This window comes from Camelina sativa, chromosome 9 (assembly GCF_000633955.1).
Source record: "Camelina sativa cultivar DH55 chromosome 9, Cs, whole genome shotgun sequence".
NCBI lineage: Eukaryota > Viridiplantae > Streptophyta > Magnoliopsida > Brassicales > Brassicaceae > Camelina > Camelina sativa.
Genome location: NC_025693.1, coordinates 35,929,378 through 35,945,569, shown reverse-complemented (window position 1 = coordinate 35,945,569; position 16,192 = coordinate 35,929,378). Strand labels below are relative to the sequence as shown.

General features: G+C 40.2%; 3 protein-coding genes across 4 annotated transcripts in view; 2 read left to right on the top strand and 1 right to left on the bottom strand.

The window, feature by feature from the left end:
* Positions 325–6,269, bottom strand: LOC104714394 (heat shock 70 kDa protein 15). The gene is made up of 10 exons (XM_019229645.1): positions 6,092–6,269; positions 4,545–5,756; positions 4,196–4,423; positions 4,023–4,118; positions 2,935–3,153; positions 2,652–2,846; positions 2,426–2,572; positions 1,061–1,210; positions 831–961; positions 325–745 (listed from the first exon to the last, which is right to left on the bottom strand). The coding sequence occupies exons 2-10, from the start codon at positions 5,712–5,714 to the stop codon at positions 589–591; spliced, it is 2,493 nt and encodes an 830-aa protein (XP_019085190.1). The 5' UTR covers positions 5,715–5,756; positions 6,092–6,269; the 3' UTR covers positions 325–588.
* LOC104714390 (dnaJ protein ERDJ2A) lies at positions 7,850–12,483 on the top strand. The gene is made up of 11 exons (XM_010431738.2): positions 7,850–8,008; positions 8,342–8,540; positions 8,634–8,729; positions 8,833–8,953; positions 9,067–9,173; positions 9,259–9,476; positions 9,587–9,764; positions 9,842–9,961; positions 10,262–10,348; positions 11,106–11,216; positions 11,396–12,483. Exons 2-11 carry the CDS (start codon positions 8,355–8,357, stop codon positions 12,230–12,232), a joined length of 2,061 nt encoding a protein of 686 aa, XP_010430040.1. The 5' UTR covers positions 7,850–8,008; positions 8,342–8,354; the 3' UTR covers positions 12,233–12,483.
* The window catches only part of LOC104714388 (regulator of telomere elongation helicase 1-like), a 9,537-nt gene continuing 6,046 nt past the window's right edge, over positions 12,702–16,192 (top strand). For both annotated transcript variants that reach the window (XR_755831.2, XM_010431733.2), the window contains exons 1-13: positions 12,702–12,884; positions 13,180–13,445; positions 13,528–13,676; positions 13,802–13,883; positions 13,992–14,139; positions 14,276–14,432; positions 14,530–14,813; positions 14,934–14,979; positions 15,120–15,261; positions 15,356–15,510; positions 15,677–15,768; positions 15,859–15,957; positions 16,041–16,109. Coding sequence is in view for 1 of the 2 variants with exons in the window: in XM_010431733.2 (XP_010430035.1) it covers positions 12,783–12,884; positions 13,180–13,445; positions 13,528–13,676; positions 13,802–13,883; positions 13,992–14,139; positions 14,276–14,432; positions 14,530–14,813; positions 14,934–14,979; positions 15,120–15,261; positions 15,356–15,510; positions 15,677–15,768; positions 15,859–15,957; positions 16,041–16,109 (1,791 nt within the window). In the remaining variant the exon portion in view is untranslated. The remainder of the gene's footprint in view (positions 12,885–13,179; positions 13,446–13,527; positions 13,677–13,801; positions 13,884–13,991; positions 14,140–14,275; positions 14,433–14,529; positions 14,814–14,933; positions 14,980–15,119; positions 15,262–15,355; positions 15,511–15,676; positions 15,769–15,858; positions 15,958–16,040; positions 16,110–16,192) is intronic.

The following is a 16,192-nucleotide window of genomic DNA, read 5'->3' as shown; positions in this document are numbered from 1 at the left end:
TCATCTGAGAAAGAGAGAGAGAGAGAGAGAGTAGCTAACTACATCAAGGATGAAGATGGACTTTGTAAGTTGTGTCCTTTGTGCTTCGGATGTGTTAAAGCTCAAAGCTCGGACATGATTTAATAAATGTGGCAAAGAAAAGGCGAACAAGAGGAGTAGGTTTTGTCAGACAACGCACAAAAGGGTCACACAGATTTCTCCTAAGATATAGGAGAAGTCGATGATAAGCTTCTTGAATCAAATATGTACTTTTAATGATACAAATTTCCAATGTGGGATCAAATTGCATTTCATTTGCTGTTATATAAACAGTCCAGTCCAACGTAGGGCGAATCCGCATTACTCTCTCGATAACAATTATAGAGTACGAACAAACAAAAATGAAACAAGACTTTCAAATTAAAAAGATACCACAAGGAACAATTGAAAAAAAAAAAACGATGCTTCCTAAAAATTGTTATCGCAAAGGAAGAATCAAATACAGAATTTTTCGGGGAATAATAGCGAAACCAGAAAAAGAGGTTCCACTAGGTAAATAAAAAAGTAGGAACAAAATCGATACAATACCATCTAGCTCTCGTGATTGATTTAGGCACTACCTTCAGTGGGATTCTCAGTCTCCATTGGTTCGGCAGAAGCTGGTGGCTGTTGCTCACTCTTGCCCTCATCCGCCGGTTCACCTCCCTTGCCTTGTGGTGCCTCTGCTTTAGCCGGCTTTGGTTTCGTCATTATAGGCCTGCAAAACCTGCATAACACCCAAAGCTGGTTCACTCTCTATACCAAACATAACATTTCTATTAGGAGAAACAAATGTAAAGAGCCATGTTTACTTGTCCAATGCCTCCGCCTTGCTTTTAACGTCAGCTGACAAGAGGGCCGGTGTTGCATACTTGGGAAGCGTGTCTTGCTGCTGTTTCTTCTCACGCAGCCATGCTTCTGCTTCCACACACTCGTTCAAAACCTTCATCATTGCACAACAACAGCAGCACATCAAACAATTTTCTCATGCCTGTAAAATTAACAATTTGTTCTGTGTATTCTGAATGGGCTAAATGATTACCTTTTGCTTCTCTGCCAATTCAATGTGGTCAAACTTGGGATCATTAGACATAGCTGCCTCTCTGTAGCTGCTAATACAGTAACCAAGCTGATCAATAACCGACCCTCTTTCCAACGACTCCTTGTAACGCACTTCAACAGGATCACCCACCTGCAAAAGATTAATCCCCAACCTCAGTTAAAAAATATCTTCAAAAATGCTTGTTACTGCACCATAAAGTGTAACCATATCCAGTACCTTCTTGAGCTCATCGAGCTTTGCAAGATAAACCCCTTTGGTCTCATCTTCCCCATCTTCATACAACCAATCCTCCACTTCCTGTAGCTTCGCCAGGAACGCTTCCCTCTCCGAATCAATGATATACTCCTGGTATTTGTCACTCAGCTGAAACAAAATGTCAGTGGCCAATACTCTAAACCTTATAAATGCATACTACCAATGAAATTATAAAAAGGATTCTCACTTTGTTTCGCATATCATAAACATAGGACTCAACAGCATTCTTCCGGTCCTTGGTCTCCTCCATAACTCTGTCTTGCAAAGCCATCTCAAATTCCTTCTCCACTGCCTTTTCGACCTCCAAAGATTTCAAGGCACCATAGACCACTTCTGACAGAGGTACATTTGTTTTCTTCACCTTCTTCTTTGGAGCCTCAGCCTGCACATCCCATTAATAAATATCAGTTATTTAAAGTTCCCAAGCAAATGAATAGAGCAATCACAATCAGTAAATTAGAGATACTAGCCTTTGAATCAGTTTNTGGTGCCTCTGCTTTAGCCGGCTTTGGTTTCGTCATTATAGGCCTGCAAAACCTGCATAACACCCAAAGCTGGTTCACTCTCTATACCAAACATAACATTTCTATTAGGAGAAACAAATGTAAAGAGCCATGTTTACTTGTCCAATGCCTCCGCCTTGCTTTTAACGTCAGCTGACAAGAGGGCCGGTGTTGCATACTTGGGAAGCGTGTCTTGCTGCTGTTTCTTCTCACGCAGCCATGCTTCTGCTTCCACACACTCGTTCAAAACCTTCATCATTGCACAACAACAGCAGCACATCAAACAATTTTCTCATGCCTGTAAAATTAACAATTTGTTCTGTGTATTCTGAATGGGCTAAATGATTACCTTTTGCTTCTCTGCCAATTCAATGTGGTCAAACTTGGGATCAGTAGACATAGCTGCCTCTCTGTAGCTGCTAATACAGTAACCAAGCTGATCAATAACCGACCCTCTTTCCAACGACTCCTTGTAACGCACTTCAACAGGATCACCCACCTGCAAAAGATTAATCCCCAACCTCAGTTAAAAAATATCTTCAAAAATGCTTGTTACTGCACCATAAAGTGTAACCATATCCAGTACCTTCTTGAGCTCATCGAGCTTTGCAAGATAAACCCCTTTGGTCTCATCTTCCCCATCTTCATACAACCAATCCTCCACTTCCTGTAGCTTCGCCAGGAACGCTTCCCTCTCCGAATCAATGATATACTCCTGGTATTTGTCACTCAGCTGAAACAAAATGTCAGTGGCCAATACTCTAAACCTTATAAATGCATACTACCAATGAAATTATAAAAAGGATTCTCACTTTGTTTCGCATATCATAAACATAGGACTCAACAGCATTCTTCCGGTCCTTGGTCTCCTCCATAACTCTGTCTTGCAAAGCCATCTCAAATTCCTTCTCCACTGCCTTTTCGACCTCCAAAGATTTCAAGGCACCATAGACCACTTCTGACAGAGGTACATTTGTTTTCTTCACCTTCTTCTTTGGAGCCTCAGCCTGCACATCCCATTAATAAATATCAATTATTTAAAGTTCCCAAGCAAATGAATAGAGCAACCACAATCAGTAAAATAGAGATACTAGCCTTTGAATCAGTTTCCATTTGCACTGGCTTATCAGCAGACTCTGGAACACCATTTTCGGTACTAGTTGCATCCGTGGTTTCCTTGGCGTCTTGCATGTTAACATCAGAGTCACCAGAAGCAGGAGCTGCCTCGGCAGAAGCTTTGTCAGTGTCCATCTTAGCAGTTTCCTGCGATTTTTCTTTCGAGACTGGAACTTCAACTTCTTCCTCTTCCAAAAGCTACATTGAAGGGGGAAGGAAAACAAAAAGAAAAACATCATAAGTTAAAGGAAGGGAAGGCACGGCTCCGAATGATCAAAATCTGTAGTCACTTATAGTTATTGGAGAGTGAGAGCCTNTGTCAGTGGCCAATACTCTAAACCTTATAAATGCATACTACCAATGAAATTATAAAAAGGATTCTCACTTTGTTTCGCATATCATAAACATAGGACTCAACAGCATTCTTCCGGTCCTTGGTCTCCTCCATAACTCTGTCTTGCAAAGCCATCTCAAATTCCTTCTCCACTGCCTTTTCGACCTCCAAAGATTTCAAGGCACCATAGACCACTTCTGACAGAGGTACATTTGTTTTCTTCACCTTCTTCTTTGGAGCCTCAGCCTGCACATCCCATTAATAAATATCAATTATTTAAAGTTCCCAAGCAAATGAATAGAGCAACCACAATCAGTAAAATAGAGATACTAGCCTTTGAATCAGTTTCCATTTGCACTGGCTTATCAGCAGACTCTGGAACACCATTTTCGGTACTAGCTGCATCCGTGGTTTCCTTGGCGTCTTGCATGTTAACATCAGAGTCACCAGAAGCAGGAGCTGCCTCGGCAGAAGCTTTGTCAGTGTCCATCTTAGCAGTTTCCTGCGATTTTTCTTTCGAGACTGGAACTTCAACTTCTTCCTCTTCCAAAAGCTACATTGAGGGAGGGGAGGAAAACAAAAAGAAAAACATCATAAGTTAAAGGAAGGGAAGGTACGGCTCTGAATGATCAAAATCTGTAGTCACTTATAGTTATTGGAGAGTGAGAGCCTTCAAATAGTTCACGTAAAGAACAAATTGCATTGCATTATCTAATATAACAACAAAACTTACAGTTGCTGATTCAACCGAGACAACTCCATGCAGGTTCAATCTCACTTTCACTTTAAGCTTTGACCTCTCGCCCTTTGATGACTGGAAGGGACCATTCTACAAAAAGGAGATCAACCATGAGAAACAAGACTGCTAGAATCTTACATAGTTATGACAACGGGGAAAGATCATACTGTGTATGTGCTGATTTTTGGAGGTGCATGCAAATCTTTCACATCACTGTATTGCACATCAACAGAGAATGTTCCAGAGCGGTAAAACGTTAGAGCCTTGACACTAGGAATGAGATTTCCTTTGGGGAAAACAATGGTGCTCTGCTGATTCTCAGCTCCTCCATTTTGGGCATCGGAAGCTGCTCCTTTCCACGCCAGCGAAATTGAGAAAGGGAAGCTCTCATGAACCTTAAGAGAACAACAAAAGATCATAAAATGACTTGTCAGATAACATGGAATACAGCAGTTCTAAGGTTGCTTGCTTATAAGTATAAGCACATTTACTTAAGCATAGATATGCACCCATTACCTGGAATTCGCGAACTTTAAAGGTTGGACTGAGAATGGCACACTGCAGGGCACATCCCCTTGACACACACTCACTCGCATTCATTGTACGCCTGGGCTCCTTGCCAAAAAACTCAGTTAGGATCTTGATCATAGCAGGGACGCGAGAGCCAGAGCCAACAACCTCAACCATATGTACATCTTCAACTGTAAGGCCCGCGTCAGAGAGAGCTTTCTCTAGAGGCCTCTTGACACGCTCCAAAATAGGGATGCTGATCTCTTCAAACTCTTCCCTCTTGATGACACCCCTAACATCTTTCTCATCCATCAAACACTCGATATTCAATGGTGCCACAGGATTTGCGCTTAGAACCTTTTTCACTTTCTCGCATGCAGCACGGAGCCTGAGAGAAGCCTTAGCATTCTGGGAGACGTCAATCTTGTACTCATCCTTGAACTTAGTAGCAAAATGATGGAAAAGAGCCTCATCGAAATCCCTTCCACCGAGGGAGCGGTCAAAACCGTGAGACAAGACTTTGAGCTGTCCTTTTTTGAAGCCAGCAATGCAGACTTGCATGCTAGCATGGCCAATGTCAATGAAAGCGACATTGAGGGGTTCATTCTCAGGCAAATCAGTCTTATAAATTCCATAAGCCAAAGCTGTAGCTGTAGTCTCATGGATCAAGTGCAGAGGATGCAAGCCTGCGATAGTTGCAGCATCAAGAACAGCCCGTCGCTGGAGGTCGGTGAAGTAAACAGGAATACCAATACAGCAGTCCACCACAGCAGCATTCAAGTTCTTCTCAGCAATACCTTTCAAGTTAGACAACATCATACCCATGACCTGAGTGGGAGTAAAGGCTCTGACCTCTCCCAAATAATTAGCGTGGATCAAAGGATACCCATCAGGCCCTTCGGTGACGGAGAAGGGGAGAGATTTGATATCCCTTTGCAGCTCAGGGTCGGAGAACTGACGACCAATAAGGCGCTTGATCTGGGATATGGAGTTTTTAGGGTTCATCATGGTAGAAGCAGCTCCAGCAGTGCCGATGAACCGCTGCTTGTCGCCAAAGCAGACAATAGCAGGGGTCTCGCGGTTAGACTCATCGTTAAGAACGACGTCGATACCTCTTTGCCTTGCAACAGCGACGAGGCAGTTCTCGTTTCCAAAATCAAACCCAACTACACTCATTATCAGGCTTTAGGTGTTCTTCCCCGAGTGGTTGATAGCGACCTTAGAAATCAAATCAATGGGGAAAAACAAAAAACAATGAGACTTAACAACTGCGAAATAGCGATCAAAACTTATAACAGAGAAACCTAAATCATCCAAACCACCGCTAGTTTGGAATCCAATCAGCAATACATAGAAGACAGTCTAAACGGGGGGAGACGGAATATAAAAGAAGCAACGAGTGTGTGACTGTGTGTGTAGGAGTTAAACAGAGAAAGCAGATTCAAATCCAAATACGAACCATTGAAACAACGATAGATCAAACCTAAAAAGTGATACGTACGAAAAAAAAGGAGGAGCAGATTCAGATCTAGAAGATCTACACAGAAAGGTACCTGGATCGGGAGAAGGGTTAAGGTATCGTTCCTGAAAGCTTGAACCAAAATCTGGGGTGAGTTGAGTTTAATGAGGAGGAGGACGACGAAGGGGGAGGAAGGGGTTTTTATTAAGGAGAGAGATCCCCCAGGGTTGGAAGGGGCTTCGCTTTTGTTCCTCGATAAATTTCCTTTCCTTACTTTTTTTTCTTTCTTTTTTCTTTTTTTTTTTTTTGCCCTTTTTTTAAGTTTCATTTCCTTTTATTTTTTCTGATATTTCTGCCTTTCTTTTACTAATTACTTCGAAGTAGAAAACAAATCTAGACTAATTAATGATGGTTGAGTTGGATATTTTCTAGATAGTAGATACTGTACGTAGAATAATAATGTAAGTTGGATATTTGATTTGTTGGAGAACATCGTTTTTCACTGTGTTTCTAGTGAATTAATATAAACAAAAAAAATAAAGGAAATGAGCATACATTTATAAAGAATGAAGATATTAAAAATAAAATATAAAAGAAATGAGCGATTCGATTGTTGTACAAACACAAAGGAAACAGATACATCTTGGGAGTTGTTGTTTATGTCGTCTGATAATAGTTTTGGACGTGGGGGAGGACAAATTAAAAGGCATGCGAACAAATATTGAGCAGGCGCATCGCTGACGCCTGACAAGGAGGCGAGCGATATCTTAAGACTACTATATATATGATCATGAGATCATCATGGCTTCTCAGAGATCTTTAGATATTAATATATATAGCAGGATCATGCATGATATAGCTAGCTCTTCAAACTAAAAAACCCCCCATATAAGAGAAAGAGACTTGTCAAAGAACTAGAATTGAAAGTCAAGAGAAATATAAATGTGTCTTCTCAAATGCGTGTCAATATATTGATATTCATAGTTTCATATATATATATATATATATATATTCTTTAATTTCTGAACAAGTACTCGTCTATGATTTGTCTGATTGAATTGGAGTTTTCGTTGTATAAGGATGGAAGTTTAGAAGGAATTTTTTGTATAGACCCTTTTCTTAATAGTAAGGGGTTAAGATCAGTAATAGTTAAGGTTTCATCCGTTTAGGATTGTAATGTACCAACAATCTTCTTTTAATACAATTCCAGTTCCAGTTGACAAAAAAAAAAAAAAGAACTCGTCTATGACTTATATATGTATGGGATAAGAAAATGTCACTGGTTACTCAAGCGGTTGAGTGCTTTTCTTTGCACACCTTAATAATTTGGTTGTGAATTGGAGGTGTGGCGACAAAAGTCTTGGATCCATTGTCTTGTGTGCATTGATTTTCAGTTTATACGTACTATATATAGCTTTCCGTTTAAAATCACATCGCAAACTTGCAATGACATATAACACGTACCATCCACTGCTAGGTTGACATATATTTTAGCAGTGTCGTCTAATTTATTTATTTTCTGGACAAAATCAGTGACGATCAGTGAAGTTTAAATCAATTTTTTTTTTTTTTTTTTTTGACAACAATCAATATCTCTAGTTAGAGGTTTTAATCTTCTTCTCAATTGATGAAAACTTGGGTTTATTGTTGGTTTCGGCAGTAAAATGTTTGTGTGTATTTTTTTGTTTATGTTAAAAAATTATTTATTCGGGGATAGTTTGGTTTTTCTTTCACCATATATAATACGAACGTAAGTTTCTAGAAGAAGACGAATTTAAGTTACAAAAGAAATATACTAAATTACTCGTAAAAAGAAAAGTAAGAGAGAAATAATGCGAATTAAACATATTATAATGAAGGTATAAACAACAAAGGGGTAAAGAAGAGCAGCTCAAAATCCTATTCCAAATCACAAGGGAAAGAGAAGCAAAACTCCGCAACGCCGTTTGTGTTTGTTGCTCTTGCCCGATCTTTTCTATCTATCTCTACAAGCTCTGCCGATTTCGATCAGGTGCGCTTCTCTTCTCGATCTTATCTGGTTCCGTGGTGGGTTTCTCACTTTTCTCTCTAAGGTTACTAGTTTGTGTCGATCTCATTAGTGCTGCTGTGATTGATATTATAATTCTACTGTTACAACTTGTTTTCGTCGCCTGAGATCTAATCTAATCAATTTTTGTCTCGTCGAGTTGATCGCCTCGATGTACAATCCCTAATTTCATCAGCCCATACCCTCAGATCCACCTTTGATTTTTTTTTTTGTTTAATTTTATTGCACAACATCAGTTAGATTGAATAGTTTGTACTTGTCAGATTGTGAACATACGTAGCTTGTTTCTTTTGATAGAAAATAATCTGTGATGGCGGCCTCTGAAGAGAATAGCGCATTGTTCCCCATATTTATCTTGACGATAATGGCAATCCCATTGGTGCCTTACACCATGGTCAAGTTAAGCCGTGCTGTCTCCAAGAAACAAAGGACCATCCATTGTCAGTGTCTCGAGTGTGACCGTTCTGGCAAATACAAGAGATCCTTATTTAAAAAGGTCTGCTTAGTGCTCACTCTCTACCGCATCTTCCAAAGAAACCTCCCTCTCTTAGTTGTATATAATAACCCCTTTTGACCTTATTCCCTGCAGATCTCTAACTTCTCTACATGGAGCAACTTGACGCTTTTGCTACTCTGGGTCGTCATGATTTTCCTGATTTATTACACTAAGAACATGAGCCGTGAGGTAATGTTTCTTTTCTCCTCACTCTCATTGCCTGTTGCACTCTTGTCCTTTTTTCTCCCTCTGTATCCCCACTTGCTTATTTACCCTTATTTGGCTGCTACAGAGTCAAGTTTTTGACCCATTCAGTATTCTTGGACTGGAACCTGGTGTTACCGATTCTGAAATTAAGAAAGCATATCGAAGGCTCTCCATTCAATACCATCCTGACAAAAATCCCGATCCAGGTCAATTTTTCTTTTCTTCATTACGGCATTATCGTTGCAGCTCTTACTCCTGATAGTGTTTCTTCTATGTGCATATTGTTGATTGTTCTGTGTATTGATGATGAACTTTACAGAGGCCAATAAATATTTTGTGGAGTTCATATCTAAAGCGTACCAGGCTTTGACTGATCCTGTATCCCGTGAAAACTTTGAGAAGTATGGTCATCCTGATGGCAGACAAGTAAGGATACGTCTTATTTACCTTTGCATGGGCTCCCGTCTTCTTGACAAGTCTATTGAGACTAAAATATTGTTATGTGATGCAGGGCTTTCAAATGGGCATTGCTCTTCCTCAATTTCTTTTAGACATAGATGGAGCATCTGGTGGCATATTATTGCTTTGGATTGTTGGTGTCTGTATTCTCTTGCCCCTTATCATTGCTGTTATATATCTCTCCAAGTCATCAAAGTATACCGGGAACTACGTTATGCACCAAACACTCTCCGCATATTATTATCTAATGAAACCCTCTTTGGCCCCTAGGTATATTCTTCACTCATACCCCATATACATCCGCATGATGCCATAGGTGCATGACAAATCAACTTTTTGTTTGTTTGTATGACATGTTTTAAAAATCTTTTGTTCTTCAGCAAAGTTATGGAAGTTTTTACCAAGGCAGCTGAGTACATGGAGATTCCAGTTCGTAGAACTGATGATGAACCTCTGCAGAAGCTCTTTATGTCTGTTAGGAGTGAGCTAAACTTGGACCTGAAGAACATGAAGCAAGAGCAAGCTAAGTTTTGGAAACAGCATCCTGCCATAGTGAAGGTGAATTTTAAAAGTACGCAACCGTAACGCTAGATATTGAATAAACTGAAATACTCACTTCCTCGTTTTCTGTACAGACGGAGCTGTTGATACAGGCCCAGTTAACTCGTGAATCAGGAGTCCTGTCTCCAGCTCTTGAAGGCGATTTCAGGCGTGTGTTAGAGCTTGCACCTCGCCTCCTTGAGGAGTTATTGAAGGTCTAGTCTCTATTTTATTAACACATTTTCTGATACAATAAGCATCAGAAGCGTTGACTGGGAAGTGCTTGCCTGTTATGTAGAAGCGATGAATTTTCGTATATAGAAGGGAAACTCGAAAAACAGACTTTTAAAAGACTTTAAAGTTTAGGTTAAAATGTTAAAGGGATGCCCATATGGGCCTATCTAGCTCATCTAATTGTTATTTTAACTCATGTTAATTTGATGCTTTGGTTACACTATTAAAATTGTGGGTTTTCTTAATGACTCCTCCATTATAGCATTGTGAGTTCCTTGCAGATGGCGGTTATACCACGCACTGCCCAAGGGCATGGATGGCTGAGGCCTGCTGTTGGAGTAGTTGAGCTATCTCAGTGCATTGTTCAGGTATTAAATTACCCTCATCACCTATCTTCGAGTTTTTATCTTGCTTGTGATCTTTCAGGTCTTTATGTCTCTTTTCTCCACAAAATTTACTTCTCCACGAAAGTTTTAGAAGTGCTTAGTGTTATGAACTAAAATTTCATAATCGCAGGCTGTTCCTNTCTTGAAGGCGATTTCAGGCGTGTGTTAGAGCTTGCACCTCGCCTCCTTGAGGAGTTATTGAAGGTCTAGTCTCTATTTTATTAACACATTTTCTGATACAATAAGCATCAGAAGCGTTGACTGGGAAGTGCTTGCCTGTTATGTAGAAGCGATGAATTTTCGTATATAGAAGGGAAACTCGAAAAACAGACTTTTAAAAGACTTTAAAGTTTAGGTTAAAATGTTAAAGGGATGCCCATATGGGCCTATCTAGCTCATCTAATTGTTATTTTAACTCATGTTAATTTGATGCTTTGGTTACACTATTAAAATTGTGGGTTTTCTTAATGACTCCTCCATTATAGCATTGTGAGTTCCTTGCAGATGGCGGTTATACCACGCACTGCCCAAGGGCATGGATGGCTGAGGCCTGCTGTTGGAGTAGTTGAGCTATCTCAGTGCATTGTTCAGGTATTAAATTACCCTCATCACCTATCTTCGAGTTTTTATCTTGCTTGTGATCTTTCAGGTCTTTATGTCTCTTTTCTCCACAAAATTTACTTCTCCACGAAAGTTTTAGAAGTGCTTAGTGTTATGAACTAAAATTTCATAATCGCAGGCTGTTCCTCTTAGTGCAAGGAAGTCGTCTGGAGTATCTTCAGAAGGCATTTCCCCTTTCTTACAGCTCCCTCATTTCAGTGATGCCGTTGTCAAAAAGATAGCACGGAAGGTATACTTTTTTACTATTAGATGTGTCAAGTGCAGTACTTGAGATAATATCTAAGTTCGGGTTCTGCTCTCCAACTAAGTAGTAGTGTTGCTTTGGGTTGATTTACTTGAAGGTCTAGTCTAAAGACATATATGAACCAGCATTTTGGGTTAACATGTGATTGTTTCTCCTATTTTCAGAAGGTTAAGTCATTCCAAGATCTTCAAGAAATGAAGTTGGAAGACCGTTCTGAACTGCTCACCCAGGTAGCGGGTTTGTCAGCAACTGATGTTGAGGACATTGAGAAGGTGCTAGAAATGATGCCGTCTGTTACAGTCGACATCACATGTGAAACAGAAGGGGAAGAGGGGATCCAAGAGGGAGACATCGTGACCCTTCAAGCTTGGGTCACCCTGAAACGACCCAATGGGCTCATAGGCGCTCTTCCTCATGCACCCTACTTCCCCTTTCACAAGGAGGAAAACTACTGGGTTCTTCTTGCGGATTCGGTGTCGAATAATGTGTGGTTCTCTCAAAAGGTTAGCTTCATGGATGAAGGTGGAGCCATAACGGCTGCATCAAAAGCCATCAGTGAGTCAATGGAAGGTTCGGGAGCAGGGGTGAAGGAAACAAATGATGCAGTAAGAGAAGCCATAGAGAAGGTTAAAGGCGGGTCAAGACTGGTAATGGGTAAACTCCAAGCACCCGCAGAGGGAACATACAACTTGACTTGCTTCTGCCTGTGTGACACATGGATTGGGTGTGACAAAAAGTCATCGCTAAAGGTCAAAGTCCTGAAAAGAACGAGGGCAGGGACCCGTGGGTTGGTTTCAGATGAGGGTGCGATTGCAGAAGAAGGTATGGAGGAGGAAGATGAGATTGAAGAGGAGGACTATGATGATGATTACGAAAGTGAGTACAGTGAAGATGAGGATGACAAGAAAGATATGGAAGAGAAGAGAGGGTCGAAGAAGGCCAATGGGAGTGTGAAGAAGAAGGAGTCGAGTTCTGAAGAGTCGGGATCGGAAGAAGAGTGAAGATTTTACATTGATCAAAAATACAATACTACTATGTCCTGAAATCTTGATGGAACTCGGCAAAGCAGCTACGCAGTGATAGTTTAAAAGAGAGAAAAAAAAAAAGTCTTTGCCGAGTTACCTACTAGTCTTTTCACAGTTTTGACATTACTCTTCTCTTTTCTTTGTCTTTCTGTATCCTTTCTTCAAAGAGATAGATACAATTAGAAACCAACGCGACTAGGGAGGGGAGTAAAACGTAACTTGGTTAACTCGGACCTGGTTTTTGAAGTACATAACATTCATTACAAAAGAAACTAATTTGCTTCCTGGATATGTGTAAATTCATAAACGTAATTTGGAAGGCAGTGCAAGTGATTCAGTTTATGGGCCTGTATAAGAAATTAATGGGCTTTTTACGGATGTTTCGAAAAGTGAAAAGCCCTAAAAGGCGGGAAAATCAGAAGAGGCGCGTCTTCTCTTCGGGTCTTCTTCTTCTTCTTCTCTTCGCTGCGGCTTCTCTCTGTGCCAAGAAGGTCCGTTGCCGTTGTGTTGTGTGTGTCCGACCAAAATGCCAATTTACAGCATCAGAGGAATCAATGTTGATTTCCCATTCGAAGCGTACCAGTCTCAGATCATTTACATGGACAGAGTCATCGAGTCTCTTCAAAACGTACGTGTGTGTCTTTCCCTCTTTCTTTACACCACAACTCTCTTCAACTCTTTAGGAATTAGATGATGATCTTCTCTCTCTATCTCTCTCTCGCATATTATCTCTCGCACTCTATTTGTTGCTTCTTTTGTTTATCGCTTTCCCCACTCTTTAGGGTTCCGATTGAACTTTGCTTTGTATTGATTCGACCTTATTCATCGATCTGATTCTAAATTAAAGCTGAACCCATGATTACTATTTGGAAATAACAAGGAAATAGTCTTTCAATAATGTGGTTTGTACTTGTGATGCTTAGAAATGTCATGCGCTCTTGGAGAGTCCTACTGGAACTGGGAAAACTCTTTGTCTTCTCTGTGCCACCTTAGCCTGGAGAAGGAGTCTGGGCTGTTTCTCTACCCGTAAGGATCGAAAGAACACTGAGATTCCTTGGAAAGATTCAGACGACCTAATGTCACAATCTGGAAGAGGAGGAGGAGGAGGTTTTCCTACCATTGTTTATGCGTCCCGGACTCATAGTCAGCTCCGCCAAGTGATCAAAGAATTAAAAAGAAGTAGCTACAGGTCAGACCTCATTCTGTTTGTAGCTTACTTATCAGCATTTTACTTTGCTAATCATCTGTTCTAATCTCTCTGTTTCTCAAAGGCCTAAGATGGTGGTGCTAGGATCACGGGAGCAACTATGCGTGAATGAGGAAGTGAACTCCCTCCGTGGAAAGGCACTCACAAATGCTTGCCAGTACCTTTGCAAAAAGCGCGGAAAACGCCAATGCAACCATTTTAATCGGATCCCAGGTACATTGTGTGTTGTATGTAGCATGACATGTATCTAAAAATCTGGTCTTTATTGCCACTTCCACCAATATAAAAAGCCTTGATGTTCACCATTACTATTCTGCCTTGTCATAAATCTCTTGCAGATTTTATAAAGAATAACCCTCATATTGGCGATGAACCAGTTGACATAGAGGATTTGGTCAATATTGGAAAAGATTCTGGACCGTATGTTCCTCTACTTTTGCTCCTTCAACATATTTGTTTCTTCTTTTTTCAGATGGTATCTGACGTTGCTGGCTTGTTCCATCTGTGTACCATATTTGTATTTTGCAGATGTCCGTATTATATCACTAGAGAGGTTCACAAGGACGTGGACATCATATTTGCACCTTACAACTACTTGATCAGCAATGGGTATCGAAAGTTTTTGAAAGTCAACTGGAATGATAGTGTCCTGATTTTTGATGAAGCTCACAATCTGGTATGGGGAATAAAGATGTTCCACATATATTTTCTTCTTGGGGGTTTTGTTCTATTCATCCAAGTTATCCTATCTCAGAACGATTATACTGCTTCCAACTTCTCGAGACACTCAGTTTATTATTAAACATGCGCAGGAAAGTTTATGCGCAGACTCAGCTTCATTTGACCTTCCTTCTGTGCTTTTATCGGCTTGCATTTCTGAAGCACAAGAATGCGTAGAACTTGCAGCAGCTAGAAGGAATTCATTAAATGATGTGTCCGTGAACCCTGAGACTTTTGCCATACTTAAAGGTCAAACTTGGGGACTTGATTGAGAATATAATGTTCAGCTATAAGTGAAAGAAAACGACATGTCTGTTCTCATCTATGCCTTGTTTTCCTCTTGCAGGACTGCTTCTAAAGCTGCAGGAATTAATTTCTAAAGTGCCAATTCCAAAAAAGGATGAGGGATTTACCAAGCCTGGGCCTTACATATATGAAATGCTTAATAGTCTTAACATTACTCACGAAACTGCTCCTAAACTCATTGGTACTGTTGAGGAGGCTGCAGTGTTACTGGAGGAGGAGAAACAACGAACAGCGACCAATAGTGGAAGCAAACTAGAAATCATTGCTGACATACTTAAGCTCATCTTCAGAGAAAATGGAAGTAACCACGCAGATGTTTACCGTGTAAGTTTTAATATTATACTGAAAAGAAATTTATCTATCACTCTTGTGCTATCTCATTTGCAGAAACTCACTTTCTACTCCTATCTTGCACTTACATTCTCAATGTTCGCCCTTTGTTAGGTTCATGTACAGGAGCTTGAGCAAAGTCCTACTGATGTGATAAAAGGTAAATAAGAGTGGGATTGTCTACAGCCCTTAAGCATTAACATAAGCACCATTTTACTAATATGATAATATAAATAATTATTCTTAATCTGCTTTTCCTGTGGAAACTGTTTTTTTATTACAGAATAAATTATCTTGTAGGTAAGGTGTCAAGAACGCTGAGCTGGTGGTGTTTCAGTCCTGGGATTACTATGCTGGACATAGCGAAAAAAGGTGTTGGGTCTATTATTTTAACATCGGGGACCTTGTCTCCCATGGATTCATTGGCTCAAGAACTAAAACTGTGAGTCATATTGCTAATGTTTTCCCTCACTATGCTTGTCTATCTGCCTTTTCCCCCAGCTTTTAATGGAGACATCTTTTTGTGGACAATGCAGAGACTTTCCTGTTCGGTTGGAGAATCCCCACGTTATATCCTCAAATCAGCTATGGGCTGGAGTTGTAAGTACTGGTCCATCAGGGTACGTTCTTAATTCTAGCTACCACAATCGTGATGTACCAGAGTACAAACAAGAACTTGGGAATGCCATTGGTAAGTAATTTGCTATTTGGAAGTTCATTTGGATGCCCTGAATGTATCACTCTGACTTTCTGATGTCTGAACCGACTTCTTGAATCTGGGGAGCTCTCAAAATAGAAGCTGCTATCCTTATAGTGATCACTGATGAAATTATTTATTATGTGATTCTGCTCTGCAGTTAACTTTTCCCGAGTCGTGCCTGAAGCACTGCTGATATTTTTCCCTTCCTATTACCTTATGGACTCTTGCATTTCATTTTGGAAAAATGGGGTATGGACTATGGCCGTTGTTAATTTTCTCTTTGAGTATGAAAAAATTGTTACTCTTTAGCTTGAAAACCTACCGTTTCTTCATGTTCAGTGTCAAAGAAACTCAATGACAATATGGGAAAGAATCTGCAAACTCAAGAAACCTGTCATTGAGCCTAAGGATTCATCTCTCTTTCCTGCAGCAATGCAGGTCAGCAACAGAGGCCTCTGATCTATGTTCTTTTGCTTCCAAAAGATAATTTAATCCTGTCTTGTATTTTTTTTCCATGGTAGGACTTTTCAGAAAAATTGCAAGACAAATCAAGTTGGGGTGTGGTATTTTTTGCCGTTTGTCGTGGTAAGGTATGTTTTCTTCAACCTGTATGAAATCTGTTTCTTTGTAATAAAAGATATCCTGTGTAGTATGAGGATGCTGGTACAATAAA